General features: G+C 38.2%; 1 protein-coding gene across 10 annotated transcripts in view; it reads left to right on the forward strand.

Moving 5' to 3' along the window:
* Sgce (sarcoglycan epsilon) overlaps positions 1-21,532 on the forward strand; it is a 68,581-nt gene that overhangs the window by 8,842 nt on the left and 38,207 nt on the right. For 5 of the 10 annotated variants that reach the window (XM_036180837.1, XM_036180835.1, XM_036180839.1 and 2 more), the window contains exons 2-4: positions 7,230-7,337; positions 15,779-15,901; positions 17,205-17,362. In XM_036180837.1, the coding sequence (XP_036036730.1) occupies positions 7,230-7,337; positions 15,779-15,901; positions 17,205-17,362 (389 nt within the window). The remainder of the gene's footprint in view (positions 1-7,229; positions 7,338-15,778; positions 15,902-17,204; positions 17,363-21,532) is intronic. The other 5 variants (XM_036180843.1, XM_036180842.1, XM_036180844.1 and 2 more) reach the window with 1 other exon arrangement.

The following is a 21,532-nucleotide window of genomic DNA, read 5'->3' on the forward strand; positions in this document are numbered from 1 at the left end:
TTGTGTTGCACTTTTCACGAACCATCTTCACTTGAAAACAATCCTACTTCTTTTACGTGCGGAAGTAAGAGGGCAGTGATGCGCTCAGCTACTGCATTGATTTTACATGTCTTTTGTTGAAGGTCCCAGTGTGTTTCCTTTCTGCAGCACACAGTACTGTGTAGCAGAGAAAGAGGTACAACTTTTCTTCTAAGTTCCTTGAGCAAGGAAGCAAACCTTGGCTAGAGACCTCTGGTCTCAGCGACTCTTTCAAATCTTACAATTTAATTTTCAGCCGGTCTTGGGATTGTGTTGACTGCAAAATTGAACCGTGTGCACACGGCAGGCTGTTTTCCCTTGGGGTTGCATTCCTCAGAAAAAATTACCTACGGGTTCAGGAGATCTCAGGGAAGATGTAAATGGAATTCACATTACATCTGCTTTCTTCAGAGCAGTAAACTGCGACTCTCAGTCGCCAGAACTCCCTGACGAAGGGTCATGCCTGAGGACATGCCTGGTTACCGGGAGGCAGTAGGATAGAGTTTGAGAAGACTGAGGTCACTAGGCTTTTAGCTTGTTTTTTGAGGTGCCTCTAGAATGTTCCTTACCCTACCGTGGAAATATGATTAAATTTCATGCATCATGGTTGTAGAAAAAAATGAGAGTGCCATATAATGCCAGCTGAAGTGATAATTTTTAATTGAAGATCAAAAAGTATATATATATATAAATGTTTTAAAAAGCCCAAATATTTCTTCAGATTAGTTGAAAATAAATCAGTTATGGATTTATCACTTTGTGCTAACTTTCCTTGTAAAAGTTTTATGTACATTCTCTCATTCAATGCTGACAGTGCCTCTGTGATGTGAGTTTTGTTCTCTTCCTACCCCTACCAGATGAAGAAACTGAGGCACAGAAACACTGAATAACCAGTGGGGGGAAAAACAGCATTTGAGTCCAGCCGGTCTCCCTTCAGAGGTTATCACCCAGAGCTCTGTCTCTTTCCCTTTCTGCAGTCAGTTTATTCTCTTCAGTAGCTCATCATTTCTCTTGCTTCAAACTGATGGAAGTCCTGGTCAGCTGGGATCATACGAAGTAGCTGCGCAGCTTCTGCTGCGTGTGTCTTGTTGTTACTGCTCTTGCCTGAGTCCTGCTGCCGCCAACACTTTTCCTAGGAACAAGTGCCCTTCCGGCACCTGTTAGCGTCTTAGGGGACAGGCTCAGGGGAGCCTCTCCCCTGCTTCATTCTTTCCAACTTCATGGCTTTCTCCTGTTGATGAATTGTGTTGTGTTGTGGTTTTGTTTTGATGCAAACGTACACCGGCTTAATTTCGCCCTCACAGCCGAAGCACCGTCTTGTCGCGATTTCTAATGCAGGGATTGGGCAATGCATTTTTTTTCCCTCAGAAGCAAAATCAACTGTAGTTGATGAGCTAGCAATAATAAGGGTATCTGAGATGAGAACATGCCACTTACACATTGCGTTCTTGCTTAAAACTATCTTGAGGTAGGGTTAGTAAGTAGGTAACAATGACTTTGCCATCAGCCACGGAGTGGGTTCAAAATCCAATCCCGCCACTTATGAAGCATGTAACTGGTGGCAAGTATCATCATTTCCTAAGACTTCTTATCCTTAGTGTGAAATGGAACTGATACTACCTATTTCATGTAGTTAATGCAAGGATGAAATCAGTTGATATGTGGAAACATTTTTGTTCAGTGTCTAGCTAGCATTGCACTGAAAATATGGGTGCTAATAGGAAACAGTAATCAGTTGATCTTTTGTACAAAGGGGGGAAAAGCCAATACAAACAGTTTAGGAAGCAGTTTTGTTAGTAAGAAAGTGGTGTAAGAGAAGGGAAGAGGGCCTGGAAAGATGGCTCAGTGGGTTAAAGTGCTTGCTGCTAGACATGAAAGCCGAGGACCTGAGTTCAATCCCCGGAACCCATATATAGTTGAAAAGAGAGATTTGGCTCCACAGGGTTTTCCTTTGATCTCCAAACATGCAACTTGGCATGTGTACCCACATACATTACACACACGCACACACACACACACTGATAGTAAATGTTTTTAAAATGGGAAAGAAATGGGTCTTGAAGGGAGTTGGAGAAGGGAAGACTGGGATGTGAGCTCCACAGTCAACTTCAGCAAAGTCTCCTTAGAGATGAAAACAGATAGCTGAAGCAGGGCCCGAGAGAGGCTCCATAAGACTTGATCATTCACTTGTAAGGTGAGTGTGCTAATCAGATTACACTTCATTTGGCACATCCTGCTGTTTACTTGGACAGTGATGTCTGAGCAAGTTATTATTTATTATTTCTGTCCCTTGTCATTCTGATTAGCTCATCAGCAATCAGTCACTATTCAGAGCTCTTCAATTGCTTGTATTAAACAGCAACCCCCACCTCCCCTAGTCTGCAAATTACCCAGGTTGGGGAAAGAGCAATAATCTCTCTTCAGAGACTGCTTGCTCCCGGCCAGATGAAAACTTATTATGCTGTTACAAGCTTCCAAATGAATCAGAAAATCATAAGACAAACTTTAAGTATTGTATGGTTTCTCGGGAACCCGAGGGCATGCCAGCTACCTTCAGATTCATTGGGCTCTGATTATTTTGGAGGGGAAAGCATTGAAGAGTTGGCTGTGTTGTGGACACCGATAGCCCAGCAAATTGTGTGAGCTGTTATTGACTTTATGCTGTGTAAAGGCAGGATCCATGACGCTCTTCGCCTTTGCGCTCTGTAGTTAGAGCAAAACAGCCCTGTAAGTGTAATGGCGACAAATAATCACGGAGCTTTTCCTGTAACGATTTCTGAAGACAGTGTGTAACCTTTGTGCTTTGTCCAATGACTGCTCTATTCAGGTTGGCTTTATTTTACACATTAGATTTAATCTTGAAAAGTTGTGTACAGGAAAAATATTTTTTAAACTCTGAGTCAGAGTTTTTAAAAAAAATTTTTTTCTCACAGGAAATCAAATGATTTGGTTTTCTAATGAAAATAAAGCTACCAAACATTAGTTTTATATTCTGTTTTCAGTGAGTAGTCTCCATCTGTCAGCGTCCAGATCACAGTGATTTATTTCCCACAAGAAATTAGTTAAGTTCTTCAGTGATGTTGAGCACAAAATTTAAAACAAATAATTATTTCCACATTATTGAGATTTCTCTATAAGGTGTATTTTGGACTTGAGTGTCTAAGCAACCACATTGTCTGTGGTATCCTGTCTCACCTTTAATAACATTGCTTGGCGAGCAGAGCGTAATTGTTATCCTTTTATTTACATTTATCAGGTTTCAGTTTTCTGAGGTCAGTCAATTAGTATATGAATTAATATGAACTTTAAAAAATGAATATTCATGGATCAGTGTGGTAGCTCCATGGTAAAGGTGCTTTTCCATGAAGTGCGATGACCTGAGTTCTGTCCCTGGAGCCCAAATAAGCTAGAAGAGGAGGACAGAGTGTATAAAGTTACATGTGACATGGCATGCTTAGTGCCATGTACAGGTATCTGTACACACACACACACACACACACACACACACACACACACACACCACACTCACACACACTCACCACTATATAAATAGACACTATAAAAGAAAGGCTTGGTTTCCTCTTACATTAAAAAAGGAAAAAGATACTCAAAGCTTTGCTGCCCTTAAGATGCAGCAGCATGTACGAGATGTATGCAGCTGTTTTGTCATGACTTAATCCTTGACAATTGGGGCACTAATCAGATTTTCAAAAATATCTTATGAAAGATAACTAGGCTGTCTCTATTGAGGACCCAGGAAGTATGGAAATGATCCATTAGTTTAGCAGACACGGTCACAAAGTGACTTCAGAGCTTATGCCAGGCTAATCAAGTTCTGAAAACAAGAGTATAAGAACAAATCCTCACTGACCAAGAGTTCTGCGAATAAATCCTTTGAATCAGTCATAAAGACAACATGTGTGCTTCTGGGTATGAACTCTGAACAGTGATTCTTACGTACAGCATAGTCTGAGGACCGCTGCACTAGAATGGAGGAAGGAATCAACCCAGTGCTATCTGGTCTCAACCCATTCTTACTTTGTGATGACTCACAACCCGGTCCACAGAGAAGTGACAAGCTCCGGGCGTCTGCCTGCTGGATTTACTACCTTGTGCCTAAAGATTAAGCCTCTGTAATCTTCAAACACATTGATAGATTCACTTGGGTTTGTGAGGATTGAGTGAGACAGTCAGTATGTGAAAGATCTTTACTCAGGGTCTGGCAGTGCGAAACAGTAAAATCTAAATGCTGCTGCAGAGCAGAGCAGACTTTGTCATCTGCTTCCTGCATCTGTAGGGTGGGAATCTTCACCATCCAGCAGTGACTCAATGTTCTGCCTGTTAAAATAGATTGGGGAGGGGGGTGTAAAAAGGTAGGGGTTTCCGGTGCTGGGTCACTCTTCTTTGGGTGCATGCAAGCAGATCAGACTACCATCTCCTATTCTTTGATGTTATGTCAGTCTTCTGGACTTCATAATTGTTTATAAGAATCACATGATGAAATTGTGTAGCTCATCCGCCTAGACTTTCTTTTATAGAGTCTTGGATATGTGTTGTGTTTTATATTTGCTATAAACCTTTTGGGGTACATGGGGCATTTATTCTGAAGGGGATGCCTAGGTGTATAACCAGCCATGCTACCTTTAAAACCCAATGATGATAGTACTGTAAAGGACTGCTGGGCCATGGGACATTGTCAGCATTTTTGGATTTTGTTTAAAATGGCAGTTATTGGGAATGCCTACCATGTGTTTTCTCTAGCTTTAGAAATCCATCATTTTAGTTATAGAACAAATCAACTACTTAGGGAAGTCACTCATGAGATTAGCCGTTTAGTAGATAAAGCTAGTTCACTTAAGTTTATGCAGTTTAAAACTGAATGCCAGTCCAGTAGTTTCTTCGTTAGAGTCTAGAGTCTCTGACTTTTACTTCCCATAAGACTTCATGCTTGTTAGGTTGTTTGTTTTAATGACAGGGTTTTGTGGGGTTTGTTCTGTTTGTTTGTTTGTTTGTTTGTTTGTTTGTTTTCAAACAAGGAATCTGTCCTTGATTTCTTTGCAGGTGACAACCTGCATGTACAGGGATCAAAGGCATGTATCACCACAGCCAGCTAGACCCTAGATTTTGAATTCCATTCCTCACCCCCCCCCACTTTTATACTGGTACTTGATATTTCTCATTTAGTTTGTTAAATATTTTACTGAAAAGTCAATGTGGAAAGAAAATGCATTCATAACCTCTGACTTCACGGTGACCAGGCTTTTTAGCATCAATTTTGCAGTACTCTACAGAACCATTTTGTTTTCAGTTGTCCTTTCCCATCAAGAAGTATTTTCTTTAGTTGGCTGTCTCTGTCCCCAAAGGTTCTACTTTTCCTTGACTTTTGTCCCAATGATTGCGCTCTCCTTCTCTCTTTTTTTGTTAATTTTTTAAAGATTTATTTACCATTTTAATGTGCATTGGGGTTTTGCCAGCATGTCTGTGTGTGAGGGTGTCAGAGCCCTTGGAACTGGAGTTACAGACTGTTGTGAACTGCCATGTGGGTGCTGGGACTTGAACCCCAGCCCTTTGGAAGGGCCTGTGCTCTTAACCGCTGACCCATCTCTCCAGCCCCTGTGCTCCTTTTCTTTATCTCTGTTTTCTCTCTTTCTTTCTCCTCACGTCCTTTCTAGAGCGTATGTGTAGAACCTCAGTTTACCTCTACTAACGTGCCTCCACGGTTCTCCCCTCTGCCCTCCATCATTTGCTCACTGCTTCCTCATACTGACTGCTGCTGCTCTTCGCAGAGGAACTGTGCCTGCAGCTTCTACATCTTGATCCGTGTACTTCGGTTTCTTCTTTCACTGCTTCACTGAACTCCATTGTCAGTCGGTCACCAGGAAATTTCCTACTTTTGAAAGAGATCATGATCTCCCCAAGTTGGATGCTAGGAACCAAACCAATGTCTTGTTTAAGAGCAGTACGTGTTCTTAACCATTGAGTCACCTCTAGCCCCTTGTGTGGTCTTTCTTGACTGCATTTGGGGTTTGGGAGAAAGGACAGGTACTCAACCCAGAGGCAACTGCTCTGAGGTGTCGAGCAGAGGAAGAGTAGAGAGCTAGTGTTGCCAGAAAAATGGAGGCGAAATCCTGCAGTCGGAAAGGTGAGGGTGAAAACGGGAAACTCAGTGGGGAGATGGGCAGTCTGGATGAAGAGAAACAGGCTGGACTGTGTACGTGCTCCAGATCACCTCATGGTTCAGAGTCCAGATGTGATCCCTGGGGGCATGGTGTCTTCAAGAGTTGCACTGGGACTTCAGCTTTTGCTGTTAGTTCTATTGAGAAATGACTTCAAGTTGGCACCCATGGAAGCCCCTTTATATGTGTTTATGAACCAAAGCTGTAGCCCTCTCTTCTTGGTTGGGTTCACCTGGATATCCATTTGGCACCCTAAATTTAACAGACCCCAAATTTGATTCTCATCTTTCTCCTGAAGTTAACCTTTCTTCTGGGCTTAGTAATGTATCTCTGGCTGGTATCACTCTAGACCAAGCCTTCAAAGCCACCTGTGACTTTCCTTTATCTGTGTGTCCTGAGGTTTGAGAAGTATTCAGCATTATCTCCTTTGGGTCTTGTGGCTGGCGCCTCTTTGTCTTTCCCGTAGCTTTGAACTGACCATTGTGATAGTCTCTGTGGATCCCTGGACCCTATCTAATCTTCTTCATCGCTGCCACTTTAATATTTCCAAACTCTACCCTGGGTTGATGTAATGTAAAATTCCTGACCAGAGATAATTGTCTCCCCTCCAGTCTTCCTGTGGATCCCTGGACCCTATCTAATCCTGCTCATCGCTGCCACTTTAATATTCCCAAACTCAACTCTGGGTTGATGTAATGCAGAATTCCTAGCCAGAGATAATTGCCTCCCCTCCAGTCTTCCTGTGGCCCTTGTGCTTTTGGCCACCTGTGGATATCATTGATGTCATTTCATAATCAATATTTCTGGATAGACCTTACCATTCAATCCTCACAGATTGTGAGCTCCTTGTGGGGCAGGAACGATGTCTTCTTTGCGTGTAGACTCCCCATATTGGCAGGTAATAAGTTTGCTAGTTGGAACTCAGCAGCTGCTTTGACCAGATGTGATCTGAGCAAGTTAATAGTCTCTGTGATAGTCGTTTTGAATTTGACATTAATTTCATTTCTTTGTGTGCATTTCTTTTATTCTGAAAAGCTTTTTTATTAAGCTGTGCTGGTGGCATAAGTGGAACAGTTAACTGGAAGACCAAACAAGTCAACAGTTTTATTGTCAGCAGAAAAGCGGCTGCTGGGAAGGAAGATGGTGAGTTTAGGCTGTGGACGTAAACCTCCATGTGGGGGTCAGTGTTGGTTCCCAGTGTTCCTCTTGCTCTGTGTCGGTCCTGTGTCAATGAGTCTTTAATAAGCTAATTTGGAAAAATAAAATTTTGTTTTCCTAATCTTCTAAAAAGACTTCTGATCTTCCTTTGTTCTTAATCCATTATTTTCCTTAAAAAAAAAAAAAACAACTAAAAATCACTCTTGTTTTTAACCTATGCCCCTTATAGAAATTGTGCCACTTATAGAAATTGTCCAAGTGTGCTTATTATAACAATTTATTTAAAACATTGAAAAACATTAAGAAATACAATTAACAATATCACTTTGAAACAGCCTTTATGTGAACTTAGAAAAATGGCCATAAATATTTCATTTAATTTTGGATGATTTGATTGTAAAGCAAATTGGTGTTTTGCTATTAAATAATTACTTGCTACTTGATTACTGTTAGAAAGATGGATTCCCCCTATGATGAGTTCATCCTTGTACATTTTTCTATCTATGAATGTGTCCATTAGCCACATTGCATGACCTTTGAAAGAGTGCATTTATTTAGGGCAAAAGTCTGCCTTAGTATTAGATTTGTTTATCAGTTACTATTGTAAATTTTCACTTCATGTTTTTTGTTTATTCATCTCTAAGATCTTTTTCCTTCCCAAATATTGGCTATATGTGGCTATGAAGATTATCTAAATAATAGGCCTGGTTTCTATAACTTTGGGGGCCACCAAAATGTTTGCATAATAATGCTAGTGTTAAAATATTTCGAAAAGAGTAAATAAAATGTCCTTCCTGTAAGATAAAAAAAATTAAGGAATTTCTCCATGTCTCTTTGAAGCTGGGATCTTCATGGTCTACATTTGTTTCACAGTAGGGCAAAGTTTCCCAGGACCGCCTCTGTCTTTGAAACAAACATCTGTGTATTTTAAAGAAATCTCATTGCTCCTATCTATGTGAAGATAACACTTTTCTAGCAGTAACTAGCCATGAAAAGATGCCAGGCATTTGTTTAAAAAAGCCAAAACACCAGAGTACTCATTCTGGAACTGCATATGGTTCTTCCTCCCACGTCCTCTTTAGTTGAGGTCTCCTGTGGATCCTCCCACAAGCCCTTCAGAAGCCTCTCTCTGATAACCCTTACTGTTCTGTTTGTTTGGCATGGCCCTTCTTGCTGTTTCTTTCTAGTTATAGGTCTGATGTGTGTGTCTTCTGTTGTTCTGGTTAACATTGTACCTTCTACTCTATTCTTTGCAAAGGAATGGAGCCTTCCTTGGCTTCTGATGCACCCATAGGATCCCCAAAAATCCTTCCTCTGAACTTCACAGAGTTTTGCAGTAAATTACAGTCATCTTTTCCCGCTTCCACTCCTCTCTTGTTCAGACTGTGATTCTTAGGGCTTCTGTCTGCTCTCACATACCCCTCTGGCCCTTGTTTGATTTGCCAGAAGTGTCCTGTCTAACAAGCTGTTAGCTCCAGCCGAGTTTAACACTCGAAAGGACTGTGTTCAGGAGATAGGAGGCTCTCCTCCTAAGTCTTAGCTGCGAGCTTGAGATGCCTCCTCCTCTTGTAAACCATGAAGTAGGCTTCTTCCTACCTGAGTTTGTTAAAGTGTGTGTGCGGGTAAACTCGCCTTCTTTAGTTCTGTAGTGTAATTAAGATAACTCTCTGAGATGAGAAACTTAGATTCTTTGATCAAATTCTGGTTCTTTATAAATCACAGAGAAATTATTAACAAAGTTAAAAGAGTTATGCAATTCCTAACAGCAATCTTATTGTAGCAGAACCATTGACTACCAAGTGTGTTAGCTTGTATTTTGCATTGTCAGATTGATAAACTTCATGGCTACTCTGTTAGTCCTGGATCTATGCTTGTGAAACAAACATTTAGTCCCTCTGAGTTCAGTTTTGTTACCTATACAGTGAAATGGAGGACTTATCAATTCCATGCCAGTCCTGGCTTGAGTAGGAGGCTAAGGCCATGTCTTGGTCAGGAGTGCTTTGATCTGTCTTTTAATAAAGATATTTGCATGCCTAGACAGCATGACATCTAAAACCCTTTTCAACTTTTGGCGTTCTCTGAGTCCCGTGTTCTATTGATCACCCTTATAACAATAGTGTGTACCTTTTCCATATTGACAATTAAGCACACAAACACACAAGCAAAGGGGAAAATTATATTTGATTAGATAATAACTAAGATAATTCCAATTTAGAAAAATTAAAGTTAGTAACAAGTTAGGAGGAAAAAAATTCATGAAGAAATTCTTCTGCCTTTTTGTAGAAAAAGATCCAAGCCATGATTTCTGCCTCACATGAACAGAAGCGCCTGTATCTCTTGGCAAAGGAGACAATCTAATGCTGGCCTTAGAATGAATCCGGCAGCTTAGGCAGGGGCTATTTGTGACAGAAGGAAAACAACAGCTGCCTGCCTCCAAATGAACGGCCCGCCGGCCTTTGATACCCTGAGGTGAAGGGCTGACAGCAGAGAAACGCTTTCAATTGAAAGCCAACATTTATAAAGCTGAATTGATCAAACCTAGCATAAATCACAATGAGGGGTTAAAAAAAAAAAAAGAAAGAAAATACATTGTGTACCTGGTTGGGTATTAAGATCTCTTAAAATATTTTTCTACAGTAATTACCTGGTTTAATAATTAAATTTCAATTTTAATGGTGTAATAACTTGGTAAAAATGAATTAGGAAGGAATTCATAAATTTATTAAGCTCTGTAAATCCTGAGATGAGTTATCTTGATTCCGAGAGCCGAAGGGATTCATCATGCAGTCTGCTCCGATGCACTGAGTAGCGGCCCCTTGCAGGGCTGTGTAAGCAGGGGCTCTGAGTCTCAGAGAGATTGTTCAGCCCCTTGAAGCTGTAACATGAAAAAAAAAGTGAAGTCTCCTTTCCCTCGTTAGTACTTAAAATGTTTGATTTTCAGGATACTCATGCCTAGTTGCTTAGGTCAAATTTTGCTTTTTAAACTTGTATTAAGATAGGTCAGTACCTTCCTTATAGCTTGAGTGTCTTGAAAAATCTTCTCTATAATTTTTATATAATTTCTTCCAGGTAGTACTTTCCACTAGGATAATGCTGGGAACAGTCGGAAATATATATACTGTCTTATTTAAATAATTGTCTCCAAAGTTCCTTTTTGATACTTTCTCAGTGACTGGCCACAAAGGGCACACTGATAAAATTAGATGCTTTTAGAAATACACTTTTAATTTCTTATATGAAAGCTATTCATTGTAGTATCTTGGTACTTTTCAGATCAGTTAGGTTACTCCTGCTAAGAGTAATCTTTAATCCATAAATCTCTGTTTAAATTATGCAGTCTGTTTCCCACATAGCAAGCATGAAGTTATTTCACATAACACCTTATGTTCATTTTGATTTGACAGCTCATGTTTACATACATCTGGACTGAATTAAGACTTTCAATTGTACATTTATTTATTTCTGAATGTATTATATTGCACAGAGTTTAAGCTGCTTTTGCCTCAAGGAATGACACCATCCAGAGTATCGTAAGAGATCCATTCACAGGCATACAGCATCAGCTAAGAACCAGGAAACACACCACAAAAGGGTCCTTGGGCAGCTAATGCTTCAAATGCAGGCTTCTGGTTTTTCACATCGAGCAGAGCACTGCACGCACTGAAACAGCACGTATCTTCTCTTAATTTAGCACGCAGTCCTACCTCATTTGCTAGTCTGGTTTTTAAACCTGCAGTAGGTTAATCATGGCAAACTTAAAAGGCCAGAGGAGCTGCTATAGAAAACATACTGATAGCAGTGAGAAATGACAGCTGACAACTGGTCTACCAAGGGAGAAAACAAAATCCATAAAACACACAACCTTAAAATGCATTAGCGCACTGGGACCCACTTGTGTGATTTGTAAATAACAGGCAACCAAACAGTCCATACGGCCCCCTGTGTAATAAAGCCACATGCAGTAACTGATGTGAGAAGTGAGGATCTTAGAACATTATGAAAGAGGATCAGCCATTGCTACCTTAGGAGCATCAGCCCTCTATGTGCTCCATTGCTGTGGGGTTCCCAGTAATCTGAGATTTTACTCCATCCTTGTAAACCCTAACAGTGAGAAAAGGACAATGTAAGTAGTTGGTATAAAGCCATCAATGTGTTGACAAAGCATCTATAAATGAGACTTACACATAATTGGTATCTAACAAAGGCTACTTGGACACACTTATTGACAATAATTTATGACATTCTTCTCAAAGACTGCAAAGGGAGACAGCTTTAAGATTAAATGTAGCTGGAACTTTCCAACCTCACATTCAATGTCTGTTTTATCTTTACGGCTCTGTCCTTGTTCTTAGTGACGCAGAAAAAGGTCCGGAACGTGTCCTTTGGACTCTTTGTAAAGATGGGACGGTATGTGTATCTGTTTACATTTCAGTAATAGCAATCGTGAAGATCTGTTAGAGGTTCTTCAGCAGCACAATCTTTCAAACTTCAGTGTTTGTGCAGTATATCCATGTTGGCTTTTGTTTTTAAGGTAGCACACTGATGCACACACTTACCTTTTTCTTCACACAGAGAGAAAATTTCTAACAGATTCTTAGCAAAGGAAGATGGGCACAGTTTAGCTAGCGTGAGGTCCCGCTTTATTGCTACTGCTGTCAAGACCTATTATTTGATTCTTGGCTATCTGCTGTCACATAATATAGAGTCGTTGAAATGCCCTGACCTTTTCTATATTCCCTGTGACTAAACACGCAAAGAATACTTCTGTGAATAAGGTTTTGGTTGCATGGTAATGAGAGACATAGGAGCTTAGGGAGGGCGAAATACTGAAATTATTTCCAGCACTCTTTCCCTTTTGGCTCTTCTTTATTCAGACATGAGATTCTTTAAATTAAATTCTATTGCTTATGGCAGTGTATTTTTAAAAGTTTTAATCTTTATCACCATAGCCATCTTTTCTATTTGACAGTGATGCTTTTAATTATCCATGGGTCAAACTTTTGCTTTAATTGTTTTGCCCACTAATGTTGCTAGATTTGCAGGGATTTAGCTACATGCTGGTTTTCAGTCTCATTTGTTTCCAGTGGCATGTTTGCAGAGGGAATGGATTTGCAGCTGTACAAGATTACAGAATCATGCGAGACACAGAGAGGCCAGACCCTGTGACCTCAGCTTGATTAGCACAGTGCTGTACACTTGTATATTGTGGAGATGATCAGATCTTCATGTTGTGGCTTCTTGGAGGGTTTACATTTTATTTTCCATGCTCATTATTAAGAAAAATAATGTATATCAAGTTTGTTGTTTGTGGATAGGCACCTGTGAATGCAGCAGATGTTAACTCCAAGAAGCAGTCTCTATGGTTGTTTGTGCAGACCCCATGAACATTATTGACATAGCTCATGTTTAGAAGAACAACAGGCCAGAGCTTCTAATTCTCTATGTCATTTTGTTGTTGAAAAGAAGCATAGGTGTAAATACTGCCCAAATAGCCTCTGTAAGGAGGCTGTTTGTTTTGCAAATAACAAAGGGATAGGGAAAGGGCTCTTCTCTGAAAATGTTGTGTGGGTGCCCGTAATTTAAACCCATTGTAAAGAAAGGAAGTATTATTTTCACAAACAAAACATAGTGGCTTAGTCATTTTCCATTTCTAGATGATGAATATGTCACACATCTGTATAATGTTTTTCTCCAGTGAATGGCATACTATACTTAAAGTGAAGTAGGCTTTACTGTAGAGTTGCCAAGGCAACTGACCAGCAAGGGTACAGTTCAGCAGATTGCAGAATGGCAGTTGAGTACACAAGAATAAAGAAAATGTGCATGTCATCTTAAAGCCTGAAAGGGCCATGGTGGATTGTGGCTTAACTCTTGCAGATATGGTTTTGTTTCTTTCTTTTGTTTTGTGAGGGCAGAATCCGAGGTGCTCTATACTAGTCATGGTGGGGTAATATAGAATGATAGGTACCCTTTAATGGGTTCATGTTAGGCTCTGTGAGGGCTATATAGAAAATCGAATTATTTCAATGTTGTTTAATGTGAGAAACATGTCCTTTTGCTTCACAAGCTGACATATATCACTTTGCGTAGCAAACACTAAAAGAGGCTATTACTTTATGATGGAAATGGAGGACAATAATCTACAGAATACTATATCTTAAATTAAGTGTCATATATGTTTAGCTCCCTAGCATGAGACCTCTGTCTGTCTCTGCATTGCTTCGTATTAGAATGTATTCATTCATTTCACAGGCATCAGTAAAACCTATTTAAATATGCTGAACTCTCCTCAAGGCATTAAAAAAATGACAAGGAAAATAAAACTCAGTATTGCATAGCATGGTGTTTTCATCGCTAGAAAGATTAATAAATCAGATCAGTTCATAAGAGATTCATTTAGATCATTCTGAATATTCCTGTGCTTTAGACTTTATAAGGTTGAGATCTGGAATTTTAACAACTGCCATATCAAGAAAAATTATTTCTCAGAAGCAGTTTGAAACTCTCCACCATTTGATTCTTTTTTTCCCAGCTTTCTTTTCTTCTGGCATGAACCCCAGGATTGTACATATTTGGCTTCCTTCCTTCCTTTCTAGGTTCCTCACAGTATCCCACTCACTCATGCATCTTGCATGTTTTCATTGCTGAATGCCCGAATACTCTGGCTTGGTCTTGTAAACAACTACTCTATTAATTTTTTTCCCAGATCTTTCCAAAATCAGCCCACCCTTCATGATATTGCCAGAACAGCGTATATCTCTGGGGTAATACCTGGTTAAGAAGATGTTGGTCCCCCAAACTGGATGGTGGCCATGTGGGAAGCAGGGGTTGAGTCTCTGTGGTCTTCATATTTCTGACACCATCTGATATTTAGGATACATTGTGTTGTTGAACTGGATCAAAGAAATTCAGATTTTCAGATTTTCCATCCTTACAATTTTTCTCTGATTCAGTGATTATTATTTGGAATGTGACCACCATTTCCCCAGGTGAGTTCATAGTCCTTGAGTAGATGCTGGCTTATTGTGCTTACTTTGTTTTGAGATACAATCTTGCTCTGTAATCCAGGCTACCCTGAACTTATTCTATAACCAAGGCTTGTCTTAAACCCAAAGCAATCCTCATGCAAATCTCTTGAGTGATAGAATTACAGGCACGAGCCACCACGTCTGGCTGCTCCATAGACTTCGAAGTTGTGTTTTTAGTAATCAAGTTATGGATACATGAAACTATAAGCCAAGTGTTTTAGTTCACTCTTCTTTTTTGAGGGTCAGCTCTCCACAGAACAGAGGGACACGTTTTCTCAGAGGGGGAAACATTTTGTGGGAGTCCTCCTCCTCCCCCTCCCCCTTCCCCTCCCTCCCTCCTCCTCCCTCTCCTCCTCCTCCTCCTCAATAAACCCCACTTTCAGTGATCTGGCTGACTAGGGCTTTTAGCAAGTTGTGAGCCTGGTGTGAGCAGTCTTGGGGTCCCCGAGGTTCATTACCACATTTACAGATCCATCAGTGACTAAGGGAAAGAATGGGGTTGATAGGGTTTATCTGTCTAAAAATTGCAGCTACTGGCCAATCATGAAGCTAGAATCTCAAAAGACGTAGCAGAGGTGACAAGGGATGGTGGCAGTAATGTGCTGGTGGAGATGATGATAGCAGAGGAAAGACAAGAGGTAGAAACTAACCAGACCAATTCAGTCATTTTCCTGCACTGGAATCTTATGTCCTAAGTCAGAGTAAATCATGAAATTGGTTTCATTTCGCCTAAAGAATGATTTGTCCAGAATTGTGTTGTGTAATTGTTGCTGCTAATTTAGGAGGTATCATAATGGAATAGATTATGCTATTTTAATTATTAGATGCCAAAATCAGGAGACATGAAATAAAGTAATTGTTTCTAAGAAAGGTTTTAGTAATGCATGGAGAAAGTTGCCAGCACATCTTCCTAAGTATAAATGAGTTGCTGTCTGTGTTCTGGTGAGAGTTATCTAGGCTGCCTTGCCTCTGCTTGGAAAGCAATAGTATTTATTATTTAAAAGCATTCTATGTATTTGCTTTTTAGAAAGGGAAAGGGAGAAAACTGTAGTAATTATAAAGTACGCAGGTTCTTATTATATGTATTTTGTTGATAATATTTTTAAACAAAAATAAACCATCAAAATGATATGTATGTCTTTATGCTTAATGGCAATTAAAAATACTAAATGTAATGTATGTCATTTTACTTGTGCGGTATTTTAATGGTTTCTAAATACAAGTCGGAAGAGTTTTCTTCTGCTTTGTCCTGTTGCTTCCCTTTCAATCAAATAAACACTAACGGTTCCCTCGTGTGTCATTCGGTTTTCTCAGTAGTCCTGCATAGTGAGCCCCATCTCTATAGCCGATGCTGTTATCCAGGGCGTTTCTCACTCTCGTCTGTCTCTTTGCTTTTAGTGTTCACTCTTTTCTCAAAGGTGCACTCCGATCGGAACGTATACCCATCTGCAGGTGTCCTCTTTGTTCATGTATTGGAGAGAGAGTATTTTAAGGGTGAATTTCCACCTTATCCAAAGCCTGGTAGGTTCTCTGCAGGAGGGAAGAAGGGTTAAATATTTCTTATTGTTTAATGTGCACAACCTGCATGATATGAAATCAAACACAATTAACAGTGTTTAAGATGATTTGGATCTGTGAAAAATTAGTTGTAGGATCTTTCTCATTTTAAGATGAGAAATTTAATTATAAAAGGAAATAATTTTTTGAATTTTAGAGAGTGCATATTTCTTAAGTTTCAGTCTTGAGTGTTATGTCCCTGCCTGGCAAATGACCTGCCTTTAGTTACACAAAAATAATTACAGCTGTACCTGATTATGATTTTCTACACTCTGACTTAGTTTCGTACATAGTATAGTGATTTTTTTTTAAAGAAATCTATACATTTGTTGTGTAAGAGAATGAAATAAGGTATTAAATAACAGTGTTTTAAAAATGATTTTACTTTATGAGACAGTTTGATAAAGTTCATAATAATGCAATGATTTATTTTCCTTCAAAATAATAACAATTATTAAAACATATTTAATTCACTACTCTTTTAAATGTTATTTTGAATTATCACAAGTACTGTCACATTAATGAAGATACAGAAAGAATAGCAAGAGAAAACATTAAGCTATAACTCCTAAGTAACAAAAATGACTTCTGAAAATTAAATTTTGGAAGAATACATGTTTAACATTAGAATTAATGTAAATATTCTTCTGTGGGTTGTATGATGAGAATAGTAGCTTATCCGACATTAATAAAATGACAATAGATCTGTTTTTAATAGTAAAAAGAGTCTTTTTTTTTACTTTTAAAATGTTTTCTTATGAGATGTTCCAGTTTTAGAAAACAATATGGCTAAGCCTTTTGGACAGCAGTTGTTACATATAAGAAAAATTAAATAGCTATGACACATTATGATACATTCATAATTATTTGACCACTCCTTAATGTTACTCTGAAGTTCATAAAGTGACTGCTTCTTATTAACAGATAAATGCTTTTGGGGAGATATTTATGAACAATACTTGTTGTTTTACTGGTGAAACTGTCCTAAAGTATTATCCTCAAAATAGTACCAAGGAATTTGTTAAAATCTACTACCTTTACTAATTATATCTCAAGACCAATTCAACAGCCAAAAGGATATTTTTCATAATGTGCATAATGGCTTTAGAGACCAAAATTCCAGATGAATTTTTTTTCATTTGTGTATTCAGTTTGCTATCAATGTCAAAAAATTTTTTATTTAAGGTGGAATATTTTGATTGAAAGCACCAAAGAAACATGTATGAAAATAACTGTTGTATGTCTTAATTCTGTGTTCCTTATCTAGGTGAAGTTAGTAATGATCCCATAACATTTAACACAAATTTAATGGGTTACCCAGACAGACCTGGATGGCTTCGATACATCCAAAGGACACCATACAGTGATGGGGTTCTGTATGGGTCTCCAACAGCTGAAAATGTGGGGAAACCAACGATCATCGAGGTAATTTACTTTGAATGAGCAATATTATAGTTTTTTGTTTTATCATTTGTTTTAAATGTTGAAATTAAAGTTACATGGAAGTTATTTTTTAAAAAGTTTTTAACATACAAATATACTTACTAATGTTTTGACATATAATATTCTTCTCTATAAAGTTTGCTGTTTCAATGCTTATATTAAAAATGACAAACTAAATTAGTGACAAGTCAAATGATTAAAGGAAATAAATTAACATAAAGTCTATGTAATAAGATAAATGCAAACTTGAAACATTTATTTGTTCTATATTTTAAAAAATATTTCAGTTTTGTTTTGTTTTTTTTGTTTGTTTGTTTGTTTTTTTTTTTGTGTGTGTGTGTGTGTGTGTGTGTGTGTGTGTGTGTGCGCGCGCGCGCGCGCGTGCCTTGATACATTTCTGGAGGTCAGAGAACAACTTTCAGAGTCTCCTTCCACTCTGTCCTGAGGATCCCACTTAGGTCTTCGGACTTGGCAGTGAATACATTTACCCACTGAGCCAAATTGCCAACTCACGTCTATATTTTTTATTCAAATTTCATGCTTATTGAAATAAAGTCACTCACTAGACATCTTAATTACCAAACATTGTGAAAGGTGACCAGGGTTAGAAGGATGAATGACAGATGCATTCAGCCATGCATTGTGGTCTAGGGGCTGAAGATCTGGGAGAGAAACATACGCCTACCCAGTGCTGTGGGAACTGCTGTCATCAGAAGCTGCTCTGGTGTCCAGTTCACACAGTCAAGGAAGCCTTCCTGGGGGAGGAAGCAGTTCTTCCAGACTTTGAAAATAGGGTTTGAGCTCTCGCGTGGTGATAGAGAAGATCGCAAGCATGTGCAAGTTCATCTCCAGAACTGAAAAAACAATAAAAGCACACTCCACCCCATCCAACCCCCAAATCCAAACAAGTCAGGGAGGTGTGGAAAAGTGTGTGATCTCAGAGAGCTGTGTATATGGTTAGAAGTTAGGGTGCATTCCGGGGGCAGATGATAGGAGCACAAATTATCAGTGTTGCTAAGGTAACCCTCCTGAGGGCTGTATAAGCTGTGAGGATGGAGTTAGCCTGTACTCTGAAAGCCCTTGGGGTGTTATAATTCACCAGTTTTTTTTTTTTTTCTAGTATCAGCATACCAATAAGACATGAGAAGTTAAAACCTGTAACAGCAATGATAATGGTAATTTAAATTAAGTTAATACTTTTTTAAAAAGTTATAATTAAAAGATAAAAAGTGTTTCACTGTTGACGTGGGTGCTGGGAACCAAACTCAAGTCTTCTGCAAGAGCAGGAAGTGCTTTTAACTGATGAGCCATCTCTCCAGTCCCTCTGTTGAGCTCTTTTTAAATAAAGAATCAAAGTGATCTTCCTTAAACATCATTCTCAGTGAGAAATTTCACTTAAATTTGGGAACAAAACAAGAATGACATTCTCTATATTTTATTGTAGGATATATTGGAAGTCATAGCGAGTGAAGGGAAGAACATGAATCAACTCCCCAATGATTTGAAAGAAAGAAATTGAACAGTCAATAGTATGAAGTCTATGGACTATTAAAATATTATGAAAGGCTAGCAATCAGCTGTAGGAGAAATATAAATGTGGTTCCTTTTCTGCACATGAATAAAAAGTATTGAGAAAATAGATCTTTCAAAGAGGCATGTATTTTTAATAGAGACAAAACTTATAAGGTACCAGGAGTAAATATAACACAAAGAATGTAAAATTTGCATAAATAGATGTAATTTCAGTAATAGGAAGATAGTATGATAATGGAATAATTTCTATAGATTCAGTGCAGTGCCAATATAGTTTTCAGTGGATTTTTGAAAATAGAACTTGACTGTTTCTTACATGTATGGGGAGGGTTATATGCTAGAAACAACTAAGCCCTAATGAAGAAAGCAAAGGAGGTTTCTGTTCTCTTGCAGGCATCCAGATTTCCATAAACCCAAGGTCATTATTACAGAGTGGCACAGAGATGGACAGATGGGCCAGAGGGTTGAGTAGCAAGGACAGCAACAGGCCACACCAGGAACAGTGATAGTTGAGGAAGAGCTGGTGCCACAGGTCATTGAGAACAGGAAGATCTATTTCTTAACTAGTACTCAGAAAAATTGTTAGCCATTTGAACTAGATCCTTCCCACCAACCATAGAGTTAGATCCTTCATACTAAAGCACAAGCACAAATCTAGGTAGATGAGGTCTTAAATGTGAAAAACAAAAAGCTGAATTATTATATTCAAATACAGAAGACTCTCTTGCTGACTTGGGGACAAGAATAAATTTCTTAAATATCAACTGCATATTTTATGAGAGAACATATGTAATTTTTACTATTATATTTGTGAGCTATTCATCAAAAGAGATTCTTTAAGAGATAAGCCATAATACAGGGGAAGATATTGTCATTGCATATGCCTGACTGTTGGGTACCTGAAACTGAAAAGAAATCCTCAATTCAATAAGAAGAAGATATTTTATGAAGAGGACACACAAATACCCATGAACCTAAGTAAGATGTCTATTCTTACCAGTAATGAGGGACATACATATTCAGACAATTCATGAGAATTCTACCATCAGTGAAATACATTGCAGGTGAATGTGGGGATTGATGTCACCACTTACGTCACATGAATAAATTTTAGTGTACTATGTTACTAAGCTGTCCCACTTCTCAGTATCTACCCAAACAAGCAACTTGCAAAAACTGAAGGTGTGTACAGACACACTCCTTGAACATTATTCATAAAGCAGAGCACTGGAAACTCACAAGACAACAGACTCGAAAGGCTGTTAGCAAGAGCTAGGCACATACATCGTGTTGTGTTTATATGGTAATTAAATATTATGAGCAAAAATGAACTGAGGCTTGTCCAGCAATATGGATAAAGTTTTAAACAAAATGTTGAACTGGGAGGTGGAGATGAACTACAGACTATATGTGGATGGCATTTAGATTACCGGTTTCATAGTGTTCAAAAACAAGCAAAACTAAGCAATATGTTTTAAGTCTACATGTTTTTGTAATAAGTAAATGAGACCTTAAGTAAATAGGTAAATGAAATCTTAATCTCATTAAGCAAATGGGATTTTAAATATCAAGTCCATAATTTCAACTACTGTTTGAAGAACTGTCAAGATGTTCTTAAAAGTCACCAAAGACATTAAATGTTAGGGATCTTTGTCAAATAAGATGCTGAAAAAGTACCAATGACAACTTAACACAACCTTTTATAGAATACAAATATATCTATATAGTGTAAAAAGCGTAGGATTTTAATATATTCTATTAATTTAGTCAAGTTTTTATATATCTTAAACCATTATTTAATTATAGCAATCTATGAATTCAGTAATGATATATTTGAAATATTTAGATTTTAAACATCTGAAATTGGTTAGGCATTATTTTAGAAACAGAGGATCAAAAATAAAACATCCCCTTCATGCTTTGAAGTGTTTCATGTCTTTGCAGTAAGTAAAATTTGATTGAGGTCATTACAATACTTTAAATGTCTTATTAGAAGTGAGAAAAAGCATACTATTTTGGTATAGTTGTTAAGATTAAACATTAGCTATACATTCAAATAATAAAAATTTTCCTCTTAATATAAAATATTCTTCACTTCCCCTAGTAACCTGTGATTTAAAAAAAAAAAAGAAGCTAGAGTTTACAAAATTTACAATAATGAAATTTGTGACAAATAAGGAAGGCTATTATTATTAATTTATAATACTCATTATCTTTTCTGAGCCAAACCTCCCTGTAATAACACATTGGAGAAAATCATCATCTGTTCTTCCACTGAAAATAGGATTATGATTATTTGGAGGGGGGAGTAAGGCAAGTTAACTAATTAGTATATATTAATTGTGTAAATTAATGGGTGAAGGCTAAACTTTGAAATCACAAAAATTCCCAAGTACAACTTATTTTTTTTAACTTTTTCCTTTGGTTTCTTAGAAAAATACCTCCTACTTAGTTTGGTAGCTGGCAACCCTAGTGGTCTAGTGGTTAGGATTCGGCACTTTCTCCTACTTACCTTGGTAGCTAGTATTAAGGTTATGGTTTGATGTGCTCCCCGCTGATCATGTGTCTACCAGGAAGCAAGTGGCAACCCCAGTGGAATTTTTGACATGCTGGAGAGAG

The sequence above is a fragment of the Onychomys torridus genome, chromosome 3 (genome assembly GCF_903995425.1).
Source record: "Onychomys torridus chromosome 3, mOncTor1.1, whole genome shotgun sequence".
Lineage (NCBI taxonomy): Eukaryota > Metazoa > Chordata > Mammalia > Rodentia > Cricetidae > Onychomys > Onychomys torridus.